Source organism: Leucopleurus acutus, assembly GCF_964270905.1.
Source record: "Leucopleurus acutus genome assembly, chromosome: 12".
Classification (NCBI taxonomy): domain Eukaryota; kingdom Metazoa; phylum Chordata; class Mammalia; order Artiodactyla; family Delphinidae; genus Leucopleurus; species Leucopleurus acutus.
The window spans coordinates 48,638,735-48,660,754 of NC_139154.1; the positions used below are offsets into that span (position 1 = coordinate 48,638,735).

Genomic DNA, 22,020 nt, shown 5'->3' on the forward strand with positions numbered 1-22,020 from the left:
CCTCGACACGTACGTTTTCCGCCAGCAGCTGCCTGGTTTCCTCCACTAACGGTTCTAGTCGGATTTGAGTTTCTTTGATTTGCTTGTCTAGCTTCATCATTTCCACTACTGCCTTTTCTTTAAACCTCTTCTCTGCCTTTGTTAGCTTCTCTGGCTTGAGAAAATTTATGAAACTAAGATCCGGTTGAAGGGAATTACTGGAGTCCTCAGCCAACCTGAAGGGAGAACAAGAGAGACATCCCCCCATGTTTTTCACGAAAAATTAGGAAATAATTTTAAAAATGCACACGTACTTTAATTCATATCCCAACTCTTTGGGAGCACCTACGATGTTCCTCACACAAGGCACGGGGGACAGAGCTAGGGGTAAAGACGAGGGAGTGTAGTTTACAACTGACAATATGCCGTCTCTACAACCCTGCGAGGTAGTATCTTGAGGGTAAAGAGGAGAAAACAGGTTCAGAGAACTGAAGTGACTTGGCCACGATGTACACCGCCAGCGGGTGGCAGAGCCTGGGTCTAAAACCCAGATCTCACGGCTTACTGAACACTACAGCTGCTCCAAAGGGCCACCGCAGCCAACTGGGCGGTCGGGAGTAGGAGTGTATACATGGCTCGGCTCTTTCACCACCTTTCCGTGTACCGAGGGCGCCTGGGTGGAGAGAAGCGCCTCCTCAGTACCTACTTGACAAACTCGGCAACCAAACGTTCCTCCCCAAAGTCACGGTGCACCTTTGCGGAGACCGCCAGGGAAAGAGCCCTACGGTCTGGGGCTGGCGACACGCGGAAACGGCGTCCCAGTGCGGAGGGTTTTTCCAGTTTCTCCGGGCTGGTCTCTGCGGCTCTTGGCGGGGCCCAGCAACCCCGGCGCTCGCATCCCGCCCGGGTCCCGGCACGTCCAGCCCTGAGCCGCTTAACCTCCTCAGTCGCCGGACGAGCCCTAGCGGCCGGTTCTCCGGCGGCTCGGTTACCCGCTCTCGGGGGGCCGACAGGAAAAGGCACTCTCTTCACTTTCATAGTGTGGGAGCCCGGGGGTCCCTTGTCGTCCCGCCCGCCCGGGGTCCAGAGCTTTGCCCTTCCCAGGCCCTGCCCGACGACGGTGAGCGGCTCTTTAGGTGGCCTACTCCACTCGTCCTCCCAGTGTCTCCACTTCCCCGCCTCTGTCCCTAGTTGGGCCCCCATCCGGGTCTGGACGGACAGAGCAAAGGCGCACGCCTGGCCCCGTGGCCCTGCCCTCTCTGGCCGGTTTGGTTCGGTTCGGTTTGGTTTGCTCTGTTCTAGTCTCATTCAGAGTTCCGAATGTCGCGGGAGCCTCTCTAGCTACAGGCGTCTCTATGGTCGAGTGGGCGGAGCCAGGAGCAAGATGGCCGCGCTCGCAGCTGCCACGGAGCCGCAAGCTTCCGGGGGTCCCCGGCCCCCAGTGTGTCTGCTGGTGTTGGGAATGGCGGGGTCTGGGAAAACCACCTTTGTACAGGTGACCTGCACGGCACGGGCGTAGTAGGAGCGCGCGAGAAGTTGTCTGTGGCAGGCGTAAGGCCAGGGGAGAAAGGGAGGTCTCTCTGGGGAGTTGGAGGGTACCGGCGCCTGGCTTTCAAGGATGCCAGCAACCCCTGTTTTTTCCTCCGCGAAGCCGTCTCAGATCCTAGCCTGGGTTCATTCAGCGTCTCTTCTGCGCACCCTCAGTGCCTATTTGTGACGACCGTACTTGGTATTGGAATTGCCTTGCTAGTGCCAAGTCCTTGAAGGCAGGCTTAACAAGTAATTCTGGCTGTTAATAGAGTGCTTGCACACAGGCTTTCGGTGTAGATTCCTAAAGAATTCCTTCTGGGGTGCCTACCATGTTTCAGGCACTGGAGATTTAGCGGAAATGACAAGGTTCCCGCTTAAATGGAGCTAATGTTTTTTGTGGGGGAGATAGAAACCCCCGCTCCCCCCAACCCACCAAGTCAATAAGTGATGGAGAGTAGAGGAGGCTCTGTTGGATGTGTGATGAAGAAAGGTAGCATTTCAACTGAGAGTGAATGTTGGCGGTGGAGATCAGAAACGAATATTTAAGGTAGAGGGAAATGGAAGTGCAGAATTCTGGTAAGTTGGATTAAGGGGTGGAAGTTCTCTCTTTTTCCTTTATTATGCCTCTTGGTCTCAGTCCATCCTTCTCCCCATATGTCTGCAGAGGCTCACAGGATATCTGCATAGTCAAGGGTGTCCACCTTATGTGATCAACCTGGATCCAGCTGTGCATGAAGTTCCCTTTCCTGCCAATATTGGTGAGTAAACTGCCAGAACTTGTGTGAAGTTTCTCAGAGAATGGAAAGCTGTCAGCCTATCCTATGAGTCTTCAATGCTTCCATTTTTAATGTTTTCTAAACTGCCTAATTTCGTTTCCCTTGGATTTGCTAGCATCCTGAAACAGGCTTCTTCCTGATTCCCTTTTTCTCTTTGTTTACTCCTTCCCTCTTCCTAAATTTCCTTTTTTTCCTTACCACTCCCATTCTCTCTACCTCTTTTGACCCAAGGGTGTCAGACTATGGTTCTTTGGGAAAATGAAGTGACAGAAAGTCAGTCCTCTGGCTTTTAAGCCGTAAACCCTTCAGCAGGCTCTGTTACATAAACTTTGTTTGTATAGTTTTTTTCTTCAAGTTAAGAGCATGTGGGTTTTGTGCAGAGTTTGCTTACTGATCTGTAGGAATCTTGCAAAGTTACATGGGAAAATGTGTGTATATATGCCTGTGTGCATTGTCTTGGTGACGGGTTCCTTCCCTCTTATCATCAGACTTGTAGAGGAGTCCCTGACTACTGTATAAAAAAGATTAAGAATGGATGGGATCCAGTGTCCTGATTCTTGATAGGATCTAGGCTTCCTGATTTTCAGACTATTCCTTGATGTTAGTCTTTTCCCTCCTGGTCTCTTTTTAATCCTATTAAGCTTGTACTCCAAACATACTAATTAAGGAAGACCTTGTATTAAGAAGCAGAAATCATTATGGGAAGAATTTTGAAAAAAAAAAACATTCCATCTTTTCATTTAAAGGCTGGAACTCTAATAGTTGATGGGATATAGGTCTCCTGACTGCTAGATAGGTTTAGTTAGATATTACTGGACAGACCAATTTCCTTTTTATTTAAAATTCCATCCAAATAATTTTTTTCTAGTTTTATTGAGATATAGTTGACATACAGCATTGTATATGATTAAGTTGTATAGCATAATGATTTGATTTACAAACGCATGAAATGATTACCATGAATAAGTTTAGTGAACATCTGTCATCTCATAGATACAAAATTAAAGAAATAGAAAAAAATTTTTTTCCTTGTTATGAGAACTCTCAACTTTCACATATAACATGTAGCAGTGCTCATTACATTTATAATGTTGTATATTACATCCCTAGTATTTATTCACTGGAAGTTAGTACTTTTGACTACCTTCATCCAATTGTCCCTCCCTCCACACCCTCTACCGATTTGTAGATTGGTAACTACAAATCCAATCTCTTTTTCTGTGGGTTTGTCTGTCTTGCAGTGTAATTGACCTGCCACAGTATTTAGTTCCTGGTATACAACATAGTAAATAGAAATACATGTACATTTCAAAATGATCACTATGATGAGTCTAGTTAATATCTGTCACCATACAACGGTATTATATAATTTTTGACTGTATTCCCCACACTGTACATCTCACCCCATGACTCATTTATTTTGTAACTGAAAATTTGTACCTCTTAATCTCCATCACCTATTTCTCTCCCCACCCATCCACTTCCCAAGTTAATGCCTTTATAAAAATGTTGTCTGCATTACCTTTGTTACCAGTAAGCAAGGAGTAAGAAATAAACCTTTTTTCTTTATTTAGCTCCCTTTTTCTGTGTATATGGTCACTGAGAAGGTATTTAAGTTGTATAAAACTTTTCTCTTTGTCTCCAACATCCCTACCATAACTTGAGAGCTCCTAGCCTAACATTCTTCTTGGGTTACTTGGCAGTTGTCCTTGGCCAGTGTGAAGCTGGAGAAGTTACTAGAAGACAGTGCTGACAATAGAAGCCTCAGAAGCTAGTTTCAGTTTCTTGCTGGGAGGGAAGGTACTTGCAGGGTCCTTTTGTCCTCCTAGTCTCTTCCTGAACTTGCTTCTTTTGCTGTTACAATTCAGTGATCTTAGCTTGAAAATTTAGAAAACAGATTGGAAAAGTACCTTGGATGCTAAGAGAGAAACTGATTTGTTTGCTCAGAGGAAGCAGAGATGACTTGAGAGGTCTGTTGGCTTAGATATTATAGGTGGGGAGTCTCAAACTGTATTGTTTCTTACGTGTTAAATTCCATTTCATTCTCTCTTTTTTTCCCTCCAGATATTCGTGACACTGTGAAGTATAAAGAAGTCATGAAACAGTATCCTTTTTCACATCTACTTTGGTTTTTGGTTCATCCCTGGCTACTTACTGTCTGTGTATTGTGTAGCTTTGAAAAAAGTGTTTGTGCCTTCCCTTGTGAAATATACTAGCAAAAGCATTCGATTGTTTTCAGGTAATTTTATGAAGAGGAGGGAAGATGAATGTGGGGAGAAGCATTGTAGGTGATTAGAAATCCTATTTCAGCTTGTGAGTTCCGTTTTCTGCCTTTGTCCTGAACTGCAGGCTGTTGTAATTAGCACAGAGAAGGAGACGCTAGCTGGTGGCGTGCCTGGGTCCCACAAGGGAGTACTGTCTTGGTGGATGCATCCATTGATCACCATCCCCTTAGACTGGGAAGCTCAAAGATTAGTAAGATCAACTCTTAGTACATTGCTGTGTGAAATGTGTACTTTCCCTATAGGTAAGTCTAGATAGGAAGACTAATTCTAATCCTCAGGTGGCTTGATGAGTGAGGATCAGAGCTAAGAGTGGTATATAAATGATCTTCATGGCTAATGCCATCAGGCTGTCAATGCCTGATACATCTGTCTGTTCCATTTTGGCCCCATTTCACCTGGCCATTTCTAAACGATGAATGAGGTAGACATCGATAGTGAATGTTTCCCTATGAGGTTAAGATTGTGTGATACATACTAGTCAATTGAACACTAACGTTACGCTGTTTTTGTGAGGGATTGTCTAGATAATAAACTTTATCATCTAAATTGATCTATAAGCAATTTAAATCCTCAACTTAGTGTCTAGGTATGGACTTGGACCCAATGGTGGCATAGTGACCTCACTCAATCTCTTTGCTACCAGATTTGATCAGGTATGTCTGTCTCTATTTACATAGACATGGCTGTGTCAGAACCTGTGACTCTTAAATGACTTAGCTTGATCACACTGGGAAAGAAGGGCAGTCAACCTCAATGTCAATACAGAATATAAGGAGGCATTTTGGTGGACAAAGAAGTAGGCTATGAGAGGATGATCAACATGGTGAGAGACTTCACACTGAACGTTGTGGCGGCCAATAAAGACCTAAGAGACCTGGGTTCTCTTCTTGATCTGTTATTGGCTTGCAGTGTTACCCTGAGGATGGGGTGGAGGGATGGGGAGTGGGATGGGCTACCAGGCAGGGAATGGAACAATTATGGGGCTTTTCACTTGTGACAAATTGTTGTCATCTTGTTATGTTTTCTCTGTCACATTCCACTTCCTTAAGAGTGTTTGGCAATCACTGATTTTTTACCCCGATTTCACTCAATGATTCAGGCTGTTAACGCTTTACTGAAGCACCAAGAGAGAGACTTGGCGGTGACAGATCAAGTCTTCAGCTCCTTAGGCCTTGCCCTGTGCTCCAGGGTGTTGTGGTACGGCAGGTGTGGCTATGTTTCTTTGGTTCCATGAGCACGTTAGTTGGTGTCCTCAGACAGAGAACACAGAGATTCAATCGTTAATGGTGCCTGCAGGTGGGCCACTCTAGAGAGGGCCCTGTGATTTTTTTTGTTGAACTTGGATTCTGTTGTAATTGGCGTTTTTTTCTTTTAGGTGATGAAATTTATTGAGAAGGCCCAGAACATGTCTAAGTAAGTGATTTCAGTCTAATGCCTATTTATTACTCTGTAGTTGACATGTTTCTAGGTTTTTTGAAGAATTTTGGGTTACTATCAAGTTCTGAGAGGGTGTAGTTTGAGATGAAACCATGATAAGTGAAAAAATTGTTGGCAAGAAGACAATCATTAAGATGCTCTACTTGGTTGGGGAACTAAGATCCCACAAGCCATGGTGTGGCCCAAAATAAATAAATAAATAAAAGCGACAAGATGCTCTACAGTGTAGAGCTCAATTTAATAGTATCCCACCCCCAATCACTTTGGTATATGTTCCCAGCTTCTTAGGAGGTATTTTGAGAATTTGAGTCCACATTCACTTGTCCACTTGCCTTCTCTTGCTTGTTGGCATTAAAGTCTATGAAATACCTTTCTAATCCTTGTTTATTTTTATTTTATTTTATTATTTTTTTTTATGTTTATTTTTGGCTACACTGGGTCTTCATTGCTGCACGTGGGCTTTCTCTAGTTGTGGCGAGTGGGGGCTACTCTTCGTTGCGGTGCGCAGGCTTCTCATTGTGGTGGCTTCTCTTGTTGCGGAGCACAGGCTCTAGGCACGCGGGCTTCAGTAGTTGTGGCACGCGTGCTCAGTAGTTGTGGCTTGCGGGCTCTAGAGCGCAGGCTCAGTAGTTGTGGCGCACGGGGCTTAGTTGCTCCACGGCATGTGGGATCTTCCCGGACCAGGGCTTGAACCCTTGTCCCTCGCATTGGTGGGCGGATTCTTAACCACTGCGCCACCAGGGAAGCCCCTAATCCTTGTTTAAATTAATATAATCTACATGATTCAGAGGGGATATTTTTTAATTTAAAAAACATCAAAATATAAAATAGGAGATTCTTATTATCATTACCCACAATGAACTGTTGTTAAATTTTTAATAGGTTTGCTTTTTTAAAAGAAAGGAAGATAATTTATTATTTTTGTAAAAAGGATATATAGGCTTATTACTATAAATAATTCCTACCATGCATAGTATTTAAAAGATGAAACTATCACCCTTCTTGTCACTAGAAATAGCTATCATTATTATCATTATTGCTATCAGTGACTGTCATCCCAGGCGTTTCTATTCATGTGTACATAGATAGAAGGATGGATGGATAAGGTGTTTTTACAAAAATAGGATCATACTAGAGTAGTTTTTTAAAGTAATAGCTTTATTGCAATATGAATTCACAGACCATAAAGTGCACTCTTTTAAAGTATACAGTTTAGTGGTTTTTAGTATATTCACAAAGTTGTGCATTGACCAGAGGTACCTAATTTCAGGGACTTCCCTGGTGGTTCAGTGGTAAAGAATCTGCCTTACAATGCAGGGGACGCAGGTTCGATCCCTGGTCAGGGAACTAAGATCCCATATGCCACGGGGCAACTAAGCTCGCAAGCCACAACTACTGACCTCTTGCGCCTCAACTAGAGAGCCCGCATGCTGCAAACTACAGAGCCCGCGCCACAACTAGAGAAGAGAAAACCCATTTGCGACGGCTAGAGAAAATCCCATGTGCCACAAACTACAGAGCCTGCACCACAACTAGAGAAGAGAAAACCTGTTCGCCACGGCTAGAGAGAATCCCGCGTGCCACAACGAGAGATCCCTCATGCCTCAACGAAGATCCCACGGTGCTGCAATTAAGAGCTGGCGCAGCCAAAAATAAATAAATAAAAAATAAATCGTAAAAAAAAAAAAAAAGAACTACCTAATTTCAGAACATTTTCATCTCCAAAAGAAACCCCATACTCATTAGCAGTCACTCTATTCCCCATTCCTCCAAGCTCCTGCTGGCTTCACATACCATTTTACATTCTCACCAGCAATGTATGGAGGGTTCCATTTTCTGTACATTCTGGTCACTACTTGTAATTGTTTTTGCTTTTGTTTTTGTTTTAATAAATTTATTTATTTATTTTTTGGCTGCTTTGGGTCTTTGTTGCTGTGTACGGGATTTCTCTAGTTGCAGTGCTTGGGCTTCTCATTGTGGTTGCTTCTCTTTGTTGCAGAGCACAGGCTCTAGGCATGCGGGCTGCAATAGTTGTGGCATGTAGGCTCAGTAGTCGTGGCTCGCGGGCTCTGGAGCTCAGGCTCAGTAGTTGTGGTGCACGGGCTTAGTTGCTCCGCAGCATGTGGGATCTTCCCAGACCAGGGCTTGAACCCGTGTCCCCTGCATTGGCAGGCGGATTCTTAACCACTGTGCCACCAGGAAGTCCAGATGTTGAGCATCTTTTAGTGTACTTCTTGGCCATTGGTATATATTTGGAGAAACGTCTATTCAAATTTTTTGCTTTTTTAAAAATAAGTTTCAGGTACGCATTGTAATTTAACATGTGTACACTGCAAAGTGATCACCCCGCAAAAGTCCAGTTACCATCGGTCACCATACAATCGATCCCCTTCACCCTTTTTGCCCACCCACAACCCCTTTTTCCTCTGGTAACCACTGATTTGTTCTCTGTATCTGTGAGCTTGCTTTTGGTTGGTTGGTTTCCTTCCCTTACCCTTCCTTTTCCCTTCCCTTTCCCTTCCCTTTCCCTTCCCCTCCCTCTCTCCCTCCCTCCCTCCCTTCCTTCCTTCCTTCCTTCCTTCCTCCAGATTATTCCACATGTGAGTGAAATCATATGGTAGTTGTCTTTTTCCTTCTGACTTATTTTACTTAGCATAATACCCTCATGTTGTTTATCCATGTTGTCGCAAATGGCAAGATTTCATTCTTCTTTTATGGCTGAATAGTATTCCACTGTGTATATACCACATCTTCTTTATCCATTCATCCATTGGTGGACACTTAGGTTGCTTCCACGTCTTGGCTATTGTACATAATGATGCAATGAACATAAGGGTGCATATATTTTTTCTAATTAGTGTTTTTATATTCTTTGGATAAATACCCGGAAGTGGAATCACTGGATCATACGGTTAGCTCTATCCTTCATTTTTTGAGGAATCTTTCTACTGTTTTTCATAGTAGCTGCACCAGTTTATATTCCCACCAACAGTTTACGAGGGTTTCCTCTTCTGTACATCCTTTTCAGCACTTGTTATCTATTTGGTAAGAGCCATTCTAACAGGTGTGAGGTGATACTTCATTGTGGTTTTGATTTGCATTTCCCTAATAATCAGTGATGTTGAACATCTTTTCATGTGCCTTTTAGCCATCTGTGTCTTTGGAGAAATGTCTACGTAATCGGATCCTCTGCCCATTTTTGAATCGGGTTGTTTATTTGTTTTGGGGTTGTATGTGTTCTTTATATATTTTGGATACCAATCCCTAATCAGAGATACGATTTGCAATTTCTGCTGTTCAGTAGCTTGCCTTTTAGTTTTTTGTTTTGGGCAATGCCCGGCAGCTTGCGGGATCTTAGTTCCCTGACCAGGATTGAAGCTGGGCCACTGTGGTGAACGCGCTGAGTCCTAACCACTGGACCACCAGGGAATTCCCACCTTTTAGTTTTGATGATGTTTTCCTTTCCTGTGCAGAAGCTTTTTAGTTTGATGTAGTCTCATTTGTTTATTATTGCTTTTGATTTCCTTGCCTTTGGAGTCAGATCCACAGAAACTTATGTCAGTGAGGTTACTCCTTATGTTTTCCTCCAGAAATTTATTTAATGTTTTCAGGTGTTACATTCAAGTCTTTCATCCATTTCGAGTTAATTTTTTTGTATGGAGTGGTCTGGTTTCATTCTCTTGCATGTGACTGTCTGTTTTTTCCAACACCATTTCTTGAAGAGACTTTCCTTTCTCCGTTGTATGTTCTTGGCTCCTTTGTTGTCAATTAATTGTCCATGTATGTGTGGATCTTTGCTTTTTTAAAAACAGCTTTATTGAGATATAGTTCATAGGCCATACAATTTACCCATTTAAATTGTACAATTCTGTGGCTTTTAGTGTAGTTACAGAATTGTACAGCCATCATCACAATCAATTTTAGAACGTTTCATTCCCTCAATAAGAGACCCTCTTCTTTAGTTATCACTTTCTTATTCTTTTTCTCCCTCCCTCCATTTTCCTCCAACCCCACCCCTAAGTAACCAGATGGTTTCCCAAGAGATTTACACTCTGGTTTTGCTTATCTCTCATTTTTAATGCAGTGTGTTTCTAAAACTGTCAGTTTTCTCTGTGATCATTTGCAGCAGTGATGTATTGGTGCTCCTGCCAATGAGCCTGAATACTGGACATTGAACAAAACCCAGGGGAATGTGGTATGCACTTTAAGGGCAATGGGAAGAAGTGAGACTTGACAGTGTGAAGAGGTTATTTCAGTCTTGAGTAACCAGATGTTAATGTTTTGTGGGATGGAATATCTTTCAGAATGCATAAATGAAAACTTCTTTAATGGTCTTTTTTGACACAGGTATGTCTTGATTGACACACCTGGACAGATTGAGGTATTCACCTGGTCAGCTTCTGGGACAATCATCACTGAGGCCCTGGTGAGTATTCTAGGACTTGTTACTCAGGGTAAGTAGAGAGCCAGACAAGAAAAGCTTCTTATTGCTTGGGATCTTATGTGGGATAGAGTCATAGAGCTCTGCACACCTGCCTAAAGTGGTTCTTCCTTGCCACGGAAGGTAGGAGAAGAATTTGGGGACAGGTCAAGAACCCTCTGACTAAAGCTTTGATTATTTTGTGGCTTTAGGCATCCTCGTTTCCAACGATTGTCATTTATGTAATGGACACATCTCGAAGTATCAACCCAGTGACCTTCATGTCCAATATGCTCTATGCCTGCAGGTAATGCGTTATTGGGCATAGTATTATGTCAAGGTATGAAGTCTCCACTTCTTTTCCATCATTTTTGAGTCCTGAGTGCTTACCCCTAGGTTTTTGTTCAGGCTTGCCACTCACTTTAGTGGCTCTGGGTTAGGGAGGGGCTCTGGGTTAGGGCGGGAAAGGAAGCACATATACTGTTGGCATTCTCTTATCAGCCACTTCTCATCTTCCTCCCTTGCTTGTTACAGAATAGGTGATGAATGAATATGAACCTTCTGGCAGTTGCCCCAAGTTGAATGAAATCCAGTTCTGAATAGAATAGAGCCCCTGGTCTAAATGCCTTTCTTCTGTGTTGTGATAGGAAGAGTGAAATTATAACATGAGGAGAGACTGAATAAAAAGATTCATCCATGATTCTAAATGCACGTGTTTTCCCAAGTGTGGTGCCATTAGGAGAGGAAGGACATGCCTCACTAGGCTTTATTAGTGCATTAGACCTAGGAGCAAGGCGGACCATTATTAATGCTGAATTTTATTTTGGGGGTATGCAAAAACAATCACCCCGATTTGTCTCTTCTGTTATGACTAGGGATGTCCCTTCCTGTTAAACACAAGAAATCTTAGTCTAGATAGAAATCTGATGTTTGATAGCATGATTTTGTCTTCATATTAATTGTTTAAAAGACAGTTAATTTGGTGAAACACACACACACACACACACACACACACACACACACACACACACACACACACACACACACACACACACACACACACACAGGATCAGTACCAAAGCATTATTACTCTAAGAAAAGGAGAGAGTGTGTATGTGTGTTGTTTGCTTGATGGTAGTGGTAGTTTCCTGCTTGGGAGGGGAGAATATGTGAGTGCTGTGTAAGAATGGATACCTGTATTTAGAGTCTGAACCCATCTCCCTATTTATTACTCAGTTCCATCAGATAACAGGCAAGCAGGTGCTTAAGTGCTTTTACTAATAATGCCTCAATGTTTGATTTTCAGCATCTTGTACAAAACCAAGCTGCCTTTTATTGTGGTCATGAATAAAGTAAGTGGATTCTTCCTGTTGTGACTGAATGTTTCGTTTTCATCAGAACCTTGTGTTTGGGTAGGTGAGAAGGATTATTTCAGATGCTGGAGAGCAGATTTAAGCTAACCTGAAGCAAAGTCATGAGCACTTCTAGGAAATGGATTCAATCAAATCGAATGAATATATATTGCTGATTCTTTTCCAAAGTTTTTTTAGGCTAGACAGAGTAGCCCCTGGTCCACAGCGTATAGGTTATCCCTCAGGATTGGGACTGTGTAAATGAGGGAGGGACTGCTAGTCTATTGGAAGTGGCAGTTAAACAAAACCAAAACTTCTCTGTTGTTGGCTAGGATGCAAGAGACTATGTACTTGACTTCAGAGCCTGGAGGGTACTGGCCTCCACTGTGGCCATGGTCACTTGGCAGTGGATAGTGAAGGTCTGTTCTAACCTAGAATGTACAGATCTTCATTTAATTATTTATACTGCACAGCAGTCTTGGCTCTTTGTGACTTGTTGCAGTGGAGGAGGAAATGGGGGAAGCAGAGAAAGAAAATACATGAATTATTGCTCTCTGCTGTCATCAATTAAAAAATTTTTTTTGCCGTTGTTTGATGTCTGACCTCATCTCTGGTTGCTGATAGTTGACTTCTCTCTGGTACAGACTGACATCATTGATCACAGCTTTGCAGTGGAATGGATGCAGGATTTTGAGGCTTTCCAAGATGCCTTGAATCAAGAGACTACATACGTCAGTAACCTGACTCGTTCAATGAGCCTCGTGTTAGATGAGTTTTACAGCTCCCTCAGGGTAAACTTTCTTGCTTATGCTGTTGGTCTCTCCAGATAACCTCATAACCCAAAGGGCTGGCTTTGAACCTATTTTGGAAAGGAAGTTCATTACCTTCTGAAAAGTAATTTTTAAGGCATGGCTTATTAAAAACTGGAGACTTAAAAGATAAATATGATACGGACCCTACCCTCAGAGAGTTTATGGTCTGGTTAGGAGAGAAGGCTAAACGCAGAGTTAAAACATGATATATTGTAGTAACTTATATTGTGATATCTTAAGAAAGATTAAAAGTTGGGCCTGATAGTGGTGATGGGGTAGATCACTTTTGAAGTGAGAGATTTTTTGAGGATATAGCCAATATAGGTGTGCTTTGAAGGATGATTTGTGTAAGCAAAAGTGGGTGTGGGTAGCAGCAAGTATGTTAATTGCCCAAGCGAAGACATTGAGATACTAATTTTTATAGAGAACAGACTGTGGTTTGATTTGATAGGGAATAGATGAACTGCTGCTTGTCTGATCCTAATTATCTTTCTCAGTTCTCTATTTTCCATAGACTTATTTCCATCACTCTTGAGTAGGTATGCCATTTTGTCTTGTTTTAGCTTCATTCTTTGCCAGAGACTTCTTTTTTTTAATTTATTTTTATTTATTTTTATTTTTTTAACATCTTTATTGGGGTATAATTGCTTTACAATAGTGTGTTAGTTTCTGCTTTATAACAAAGTGAATCAGTCATACATAAACATATGTTCCCATATGTCTTCCCTCTTGCGTCTCCCTCCCTCCCACCCTCCCTATCCCACCCCTCCAGGCTGTCACAAAGCACCAAGCCAGCCAAGACTTCTTAAAGTAGCCAAACCTCTTCTGTGAAGATTTTATGAAATTTGAGCCAAATAATATATGCCATTTAAAAATATACAGTTGTTTCCTCAGTGGCATTAATGATGCTTTTGGCAGGTGGTGGGTGTGTCTGCTGTTCTGGGTACAGGCTTAGATGAACTCTTCGTGCAAGTTGCCAGTGCCACAGAAGAATATGAAAGGTGAGGATAAAGGAACATTCTAGTGATGGCACTCTTAGTTACCCACAGGTCTGATATGATAGCTGTTTTGCCAGGCAAAACATTTTGGTTTTCATGGTGTTTGTATTATATTTGCCATGCAGATGTGTACTGGATCTGATCACACTTAGGGTTAACAAGTAGCTGTTAACTTTTTTTATAAAAGAATAGGAGTATAAAATCTTCACTGTATTGAATGATGAAGAACAGGTGTCATCAGACATTGTAAAAAGCCAGGTGTTAAATATTTTAGGCTTTGTGGGTTGTATTATCTGTTGAAACTCCTCAACTCTCATTGTGGTGCAAAAGCAGCTATAGACAATTCCTAAACAAATGGCGTGGCTGTGTTCCAATAAAACTTTATTTATAAAAATAGGCAGTGGGCTGGATTTGTCCTGTTTGCCACATTGGTTGACCCCTGATGAAGAACATAGACTTTGGAGTCAGATAGACATGGTTTAGATTTCTTTTTCCTCCAATTAATAAGTGTGTAACCTTAGCAAGTTTTCCTCATTTATAGATGAAGGGTAATAGCATTTATTGTTAAGGTCGTTGTGGGGATTATTTGAGATAATATATCTAAAGCACCTAACACAATTGCTGACATGTAGTAAGCATATTTTTTAATAAATGATTGTTATAACTATTTTCTTGGTTAATACTGGAGTTCCATTTATCTAAAGGAAAGTGGAGTCATAGCACCTATACACTTTCCTTAGGCCTGATAATTGGCTGCTTTCTAGCAAGCTTCATACTTAGCAAGAGCCTAATAGCCACATTGTGGTTTTTCAGAAACATTATTTTGATTTTTATTCATCAGATGAGGTTTGTTTTTTTGTTTGTTTTGTTTTGTTTTTTTGCATGTGTTATCAAAGCCTCAGGATAGACTCTTTTCTATATCCTTTCATGGTTGCCCAGATAAACGACATAATTATATATTGGGCTTCCTGAGCCCAGTAGGCCTAGCTTCTTTTACTCATCATTTAAACATCTTATACTCATGTTTATCCAAGTGAATGGTGAACTCATTGGTCATGGTCTCCCCAGAGTTGATCTTCCCAGATCAGCAGTCAGTCTTTTGTCTTGTTGCTGATTTCAGGGAGGGGGCAGGCACCTTGGCTTTTAATTCCTTAGGGATAGAATCTCAGTGACTAAGACTTGTTACATCTGATGTATGGTGACATAAGATCTTTTGTTATTATCAAAGTACTAGGAAAATAGAAGTGATGTGGAGGCGGGGACAGGATAGATTATTAATCAAAGGGATTTAGAAAGTGTTTCTCTTTCCAGAGAGTATCGTCCTGAATATGAACGTCTGAAGAAATCGCTGGTAAGAAAAGAGGCTATTTGTGTATTTTAGGGCCACTGAATAAACAATCTCAAACTACGTACTAATCCTTCTGCCATAAATGCTTTTGTTTTGGTTCTCAATGTATCCTTTAGATACTTGTTAATTTAAACCTGTAAATTTGTACGTATGCTGTCTGGATGCAGAAAGGCCCTTAACTATTTTTCTTCTCTATACTTGAAGTAATAAAAATCGGTAATTTTTCCTTTTATATATGCCGAGCCCTTCTTGTGCCATACCTCCACCCCTACTCCAAGGTCCATGTAAAGGCTACTTGTAGAATTTTGTTTAAGAACAGAGGGTAGTTCACAACTCTTACCCCAAATGATGAAGTGTCCTATCCCCATCGGCTACATTGGACATCTTATCACTGAGCCTTCCTGCTGTGTCTGTTTGAGGGTTCTTTTGATGATTTTGTGTCTAACTTGTGAAACCTCTAATACAGTCTGCAGAGCCCTCCGGAATGAACTTCTGCTAATCTGGGCCCACACTGCTCAATGTTTCTGTCATCAGCCATCCCTTATCTGCCTCTAGTATTTGTATAATTTGTCATCTCCAGTTAGAAGTCTGGTGTCTAACTTGGGCCTCCTTTTTTAATATGACAACATTTTCCTCTGTGTATATAGGCCAGTGCGCAGAGCCAGCAGCAGAAAGAACAACTGGAACGACTTCGGAAAGATATGGGCTCTATAGCCTTGGACACCGGGACTGCCACAGGTACTGGAGGGTCTTCTGGTGTTAGGAACTAAGAGCGGGGTACACTTATCTCCACTTAGTAGGTAGGTATTTATGTTTAAGGGAGAGAAAGAGAAAAGGATAAAGTAAATGTTGTATAGTGTATCTATCTATCTGTTCCTCAGTCAATTTAGATAAATCCTAGATCTGCATCGTGTTTAGTTGTCTCTTCGTCTCCTTTAATCGTGAATGGATCCTTTGTTTTTGTATTTCATGACATTGACATTTTTGAAGTGTACAGATGTAGATATATACCTACGGACATACCTGTATCTGACATCTGTGTTAAAGAGGAATCCACTGTCTGTGTCTCTCATACCACATTTATCTTATCTGTGTTTATACTTTTATACATATGTATATGATGATTCTTTCTCTTCAGGTAGTTTTTGGTTTACTTTGGCAAGATACTTGATGTCTACTTTTTTTTTTAATTACTTTTTAATCCTCCCCCTCTTTTACTGTTTATTTTGGCCTAATTTTAGATTTACAGAAGTTTCATGAATTGCAAAGAATTGCCATATACCCTTCAGCTAGATTCGCCAAATGTTAACATTGACCACATTTACTTTATTCTTTCTGTTATATATGTTTGGCTTTACATTTTATATAAATATATAAGTATACGTATAAAATATTTGTATATTATATATAACTTTTTTCTGAATCATTTAAGAGTAAGTTGCAGACATGATGCACCTTTACCCTTGAGTTTTTCTTAAAAATAAGGGCATTATTTTATATACCCTCATTGTAGTTATCAAAAACTAGGAAATTAACATTGACACATTCCTATTATCTAATGTATAGACCTTATTTAGATGTAGCCATTTGCCCTCTATAGCAGGAGAAGGTTCTGGATCTGTGTTGCATTTAGTTGTCACGTCTCTTATTTTCCTTTAATCTGGAATGGCTCCTTAGTCTTTCTTTGCATTTCATGACATTGATATTTTTGAAGTGTATGGTACTTACATTTTTGTAGAATTTTCTTCAATTTGGGTTTGTCTGATGTTTCCTCATGGTTCAATTCAGGTGGCTCCTTTTTAGCAGAAGTTAACAGATGTGAAGTGTTTTTTCCATGTATCATATCACAAGGTACATGATGATGAGTTGTCTTTGATCACTTACTTAAAGTGGTGTCTGCCAGGTTTTTTCATCATAAAGTTATTTTTCCCTTCATAATAAGTATTTTGCGGGGTGATGCTTTGATTAGATAAATGTACTTTTAATTTTCAAATGTTCACCCATTAGTTTTAATATGCATTAATCTAGGTAGGGATAGTCTTCATTTTCCTGATACATGTTGCAGATATTTTCTCCCTGTTTGTCAGTTGCCCTTTGACTTTGTTCATGGTGTTATTTTGCCATGCAAAAGTTTCTGTTTCGTTTTGTATAAATTTGATGTAGTCAAATTTATTTATCTTTTATTGCACCTGGTTTTGAGTCATAGTCGGGAATCCTTTATCTACACCTGTGTTAAAGAGGCATTCACTCATGTTTTACTGTAGTACTTGTATGGTTTTATTTTCTACATTTGGAACCCTGATCCATTTAGGGTTTATTCCTGGGTATGGTGTGAGATATAGGTCTGTGTTACCTTTTTCATAAATAGTTGTACCCACATGATTTATTAAAAAGTCTACCTTTGTCCCAGTGATGAGATGCTACCTGTATCATATACTAAAGTTTCATATGTACTTGGATGTATTTCTGGATTACCTATTTTATCCCTCTAGACTGTGTGCCTGTACTGTGTGGCTTTAATTACATATAGAGGCTTTATAGTATGTTTTAATATCTGCTAGGGCTAGTCCTCCTCAACGTTTTCTTTTTTAGTGTTTCCCTGACTATTCTTGCTTGTTTGTTTTCCCAAATGACCTTTAGTATCAACTTAATGTAGCTCGCTAAAAACCTCTTTGATATTTTTATTGGGATTGTGTTATATTAATTAATTAATTAATTAATTGACATCTCTTTGATGTTGCTTTTCCTGTCTAAGAACAAGGAATGTGTTTATATTTGTCCAGTCTACTTTTATGTCTTCCAGGAATGTTTTCCTCATGTAGGTTTTGTTAAATTTGTTAAATTTTTCCCAAGGATTGTATCTTCGTTAGTGTTGAAAATGGGATTTTTCTTCTAACTGGTTATGTTTGTGTTTGTGAAGACTTTTCATTTCTATATTTTAGTCTTTTTATTCTGCTACTTTACTGACATTTTTTATTGTTTGAGTTAGTTTTGTCATTAATTCTCTAGGGGTTCCTAGGTTGGTGCTCAAATTTAAATATATACACACTCACCCACCCACACTCATTGGTGGACTGGCCTTTAAAGGAGTAAATTTCTGTTAATGATAGCTATTGCTATAGGTCTAGTAGAGAACAGCAAAGCCACTTGGTGGATTAGGTGCTGGAACCTGGCTGGGTTTACCAGTTAAGTGAGTTCCACGCTCCACACTTTTACTCTTGACTTATCAGCACACTGGATCTGCTCAAATGTCTTTAGCCTTCGTAGGAAAAACCATAGCCTCTTCTAAGCTGAGAGCTAGTACAAACAAATGACATTACTATTACTATGAAGACAAGCTACTTGAGAGTTATTTTCCTTAACTTAAAAATGAGACCTCTGGGGGCTTCCCTGGTGGCGCAGTGGTTGAGAGTCTGCCTGCCGATGCTGGGGACACGGGTTCGTGCCCCGGTCTGGGAAGATCCCACATGCCACGGAGCGGCTGGGCCTATGCGTCCGGAGCCTGTGCTCCGCAACGGGAGAGGCCACAACAGTGAGAGGCCCGAGTACCGCAAAAAAACAAAAAACAAAAAAAATGAGACCTCTTGGGTTACTGGCCTCATGAAAGCACTTTGTGAAATACACTAGTGTAGAAATGTTAAGTGGTATTAACTGTACATTTAGAAGAGATAAGATTGTGCATTTTTTCATGATCACTTTCATCCTGCCAGTTTTTAATCATAGTTGCTTATCGATTCAAAATCACCTTTTTGAGGAGGCCTATGTTCATGACATGCTACTGATAGATGTTTTCTATGTAGGCAGCTTACCTCCTGTGATGGACCCTTCTGACTTGATCCTGACTCGGGGAACCTTGGATGAAGAGGATGAGGAAGCAGACAGTGATACTGAAGATATTGACCACAGAGGTGAGAGGTGGCTGAGGTGGCTCATGAGAACAGAACAGCTGCTTATTCTTTCATTGTTTGCCCGGGAGCTTCCTGCTACTGAGGGAAGACCTTGAGCATGAAGCCAGTTACAGGGGAGAGAGGACATGCTAAAGGATGCAGCACCAGGAAGGAGTTCCATATATTCAAAGTTCCTGGCCTTCCTACTGAATGGTTAATATTGAGCTTGATTACGGCCTTTTATTAGTCTTGTGTCTTCTCATCTTTAGGTCCTAACTCAATTTTGAGGAATCCAGGATTGTTTATTGTAATCATTGTTTTAAAAATACAAAAGGAGGCCTCAGCAGACCTAAACCAGTCAGAAGGGACTGTAGCATTGAAGATAGAATGGCTCTGGAAACCCAAAAATGTTCCACTTTGCATAGTTTTATGGACTGTGGACAGAATCTGTTTCTTGAAACAACGCTTTTAGGTCCTAGCTGTGCCCAAGAGCAAACTTCTCTTTATTCCAGTGTGCTGGATACTAACATGTAAATTGCATCATTTAATAAGATTTATTGAGGTATAATTTACAAACAATAAATCCCACCCTTTTATTAAAGTGTATAGCTTGATGAATTTTAATACATATATATAGTTTTGTAATTACCATTATAATCAAGAAACAGAACACTTCCATCACCCTAAAAGTTCGCTCATGCTCGCTTTTATTCAGTCCCTTCCCCCACACCAGTTCCTGGCAACCGCTTACCTGATTTTTATTCCTATAATTTTGCCTTTTCCAGAATGTTGTGTAAGTGGAATCACAGTATTTAACTTGCATTTGACTTTTTTCATTCAGTGTAATGCTTTTGTGATCCATCCATGTTACTGCATGTGTCAGTAATATGTTCTTTTTTATTGCTGAGTAATAGTTCTATTATGTGGATGTACCTTTGTTTATCCATTCACCAGCTGATTGACACTGGGGTTGTTGCCAGGTTTTAGCTGTCATGAATAAAGCTGCTCTAAACATTCATTAACAGGTATTTGTGGACAGAGGTTTTCATTTCTCTCAGTTAAAAATATGTAGGAGTGGGACCTCATTTTAATTACTTTATGAAGGAGGTATTCTCCCCACTTACAGGTCAAAGAAATTGTACATTTTGGGCAACATGATAAATACAGCCTGCTTCTAGGAGATATTTCCTTATTGGGAGAAGTGGACATACAGTGTCTTAGAAATATAGTTGACTCTTCAACAACTTGGAGACTAGGGGTACCCACCCTCCTCGCAGTTTAAAATCCCTGTATAATTAACTTATAGTTGGCCCTCTGTATCTGTGGTTCCACATTCGTGGATTTCACCACCTGTGGATCGTGTGGTACTGTAGTATTTACGATTGAAAAAAATTCGTGTATACATGGACCTATGCAGTTCAAACCCGTGTTGTTCAAGGGTCAAAGGTACTATTTCTGATGGATGGGTGACAGCAGCTCTAATCCACCTGTCTAATGGGAGAGTTTAAAAAGAATTAACCTTCTTTTTTCCTTGCAGTTACAGAGGAAAGCCGTGAAGAGCCAGCATTCCAGAATTTTATGCAAGAATCAATGGCACAGTACTGGAAGAGAAACAACAAATAGTTTCTAAAGTCCAAAATTTTGGAACTCTGTGTGAAGGGACTATCCTTATCTCTGATTGGGGGCTACTATAAAGGACAATTTTGTTCAGGATAGCAGTTTCTCTTACTAGTGAAATCTCCTGACTCAGATGAAGCCAGGGATAGAATACATTTGGACCTGGCAGGTAGATGCTGATTCCCCTTGGCATTTTCCTTGGATTTATGCAAGGAAGGATATTCTGGTTTTGGATGCTCATATCCCTTCAAGCCTAAAACTGCAAGTTTTATCATTTGAACGCACATACTTTTGCTGCTGATGGACAGAACAGAGAGAGAACTTAGTGGGCTGGATCTGTAGCCTCTACTTCTCCAGCATCTTGCCTTTGAACCTGCACCACGAGTTCCCCTCCTTTTAGCAGAAAGAGAGGGGGAAACAGGAGCTTGTCCAGAGCTTGGCAGTGGAGTCTCCTTGGCAACCAATCAATCTTGGTATGAAATGTGCCTCAGACTGGGTAGCTTATTGTAGAACACCAGGTTCATTGAAGAAAGTGGGCAAAACATTGTTAACGAATAAGAATTCTACTTTAGATGGTGACTTGGATAAAGAGTTTTTAATTTTAACTTTGTTGTAAGCCTGCCTGTCATAATTTCAAATAAGAAAATTATCACAAATAGTCACTGCAGTTCAGAAGAGAGGTTTAAAGCCACATGTTGTTACTAAAGTTCCATGTACGTACCAGGTACAAAGCCAGGCCCTGTTTGTATTGTACTTTAACTTAATGCAGTGTATCCTTAGTGATTTACTCAAAGTCCACAGATTTGGGTCAGTTGCACATTCCATATATAACAGCCCTGGTAAGGGTTTGCTTTGCCTCCACATTCTTCACAGTATCTTATAACATTATACATTTCTCTTAAGGAATTTTATCCCTGCCTAACCTGTATTCCAGATCAGTGGTTCTCAAAGTGTGGTCTCTGGACCAGAAGCAGCAGCATCATCTGGGAAGTTACTAAAAATGGGACATTCAAGCCCTATATCAGAAACTGGGGGTGTGTGGGGCCTAGCAGTCCGTTTTACTAAGGCCTCCAGGGGATTCTGATGCATGCTAAGTTCAGAACAATATTCTAACTCAAACAGCCTATGACGTAATTCTAGGCCAGGTGAATCTCAGATATCAATGTGCTTATCACCTGCTTTATCAGAGTACCCCAACCTTGACCATCTGGTGCCTATTCTCCAATCTAACATTCTAAAAATAAATAAAAGTGTTTTGCTTTACATGAAGTATTAATTTCAGTATTCTGTAACTAATGGAAACCACTGGTCTAAAAACTTGAACCTGTTCTTTGAGAGGAAACCATTTGCATGGCAAAACTCTGAACATACCTGATTTTTTCCCTTAGTGCCTTTGTATACTTTTTACTTAAAGAGGAACTTGTCTGGCCTATGCTATAAGCTCCATAAGGGCAGAGACAGTCTTACTCATCTGTGTATCCCTTGCAGAGGACCCAGTACATAATAGGTACTCAACAAATGTTTGCTAAGTGAATGAATTAAATACTAGGTGGCTAATTTATGGAAACTGACCACCTGA

General features: G+C 40.8%; 1 protein-coding gene across 2 annotated transcripts; it reads left to right on the forward strand.

The window, feature by feature from the left end:
- Positions 1-1,358: 1,358 nt before the first annotated feature.
- Positions 1,359-21,950, forward strand: GPN1 (GPN-loop GTPase 1). Of its 2 annotated transcripts, none has more exons than XM_082851848.1 (14): positions 1,359-1,474; positions 2,174-2,267; positions 4,350-4,389; positions 5,157-5,223; positions 5,946-5,983; positions 10,355-10,433; positions 10,640-10,734; positions 11,734-11,779; positions 12,424-12,570; positions 13,510-13,592; positions 14,901-14,940; positions 15,585-15,675; positions 18,738-18,845; positions 20,362-21,950. In XM_082851848.1, the coding sequence occupies exons 1-14, from the start codon at positions 1,364-1,366 to the stop codon at positions 20,445-20,447; spliced, it is 1,125 nt and encodes a 374-aa protein (XP_082707974.1). In that variant the 5' UTR covers positions 1,359-1,363; the 3' UTR covers positions 20,448-21,950. The 2 variants fall into 2 exon arrangements, with proteins under 2 accessions (XP_082707974.1, XP_082707975.1); XM_082851849.1 differs by lacking the exon at positions 1,359-1,474 and adding an exon at positions 1,495-2,085 and having other exon boundaries at positions 20,362-21,942.
- The last annotated feature ends 70 nt before the right edge of the window (positions 21,951-22,020 follow it).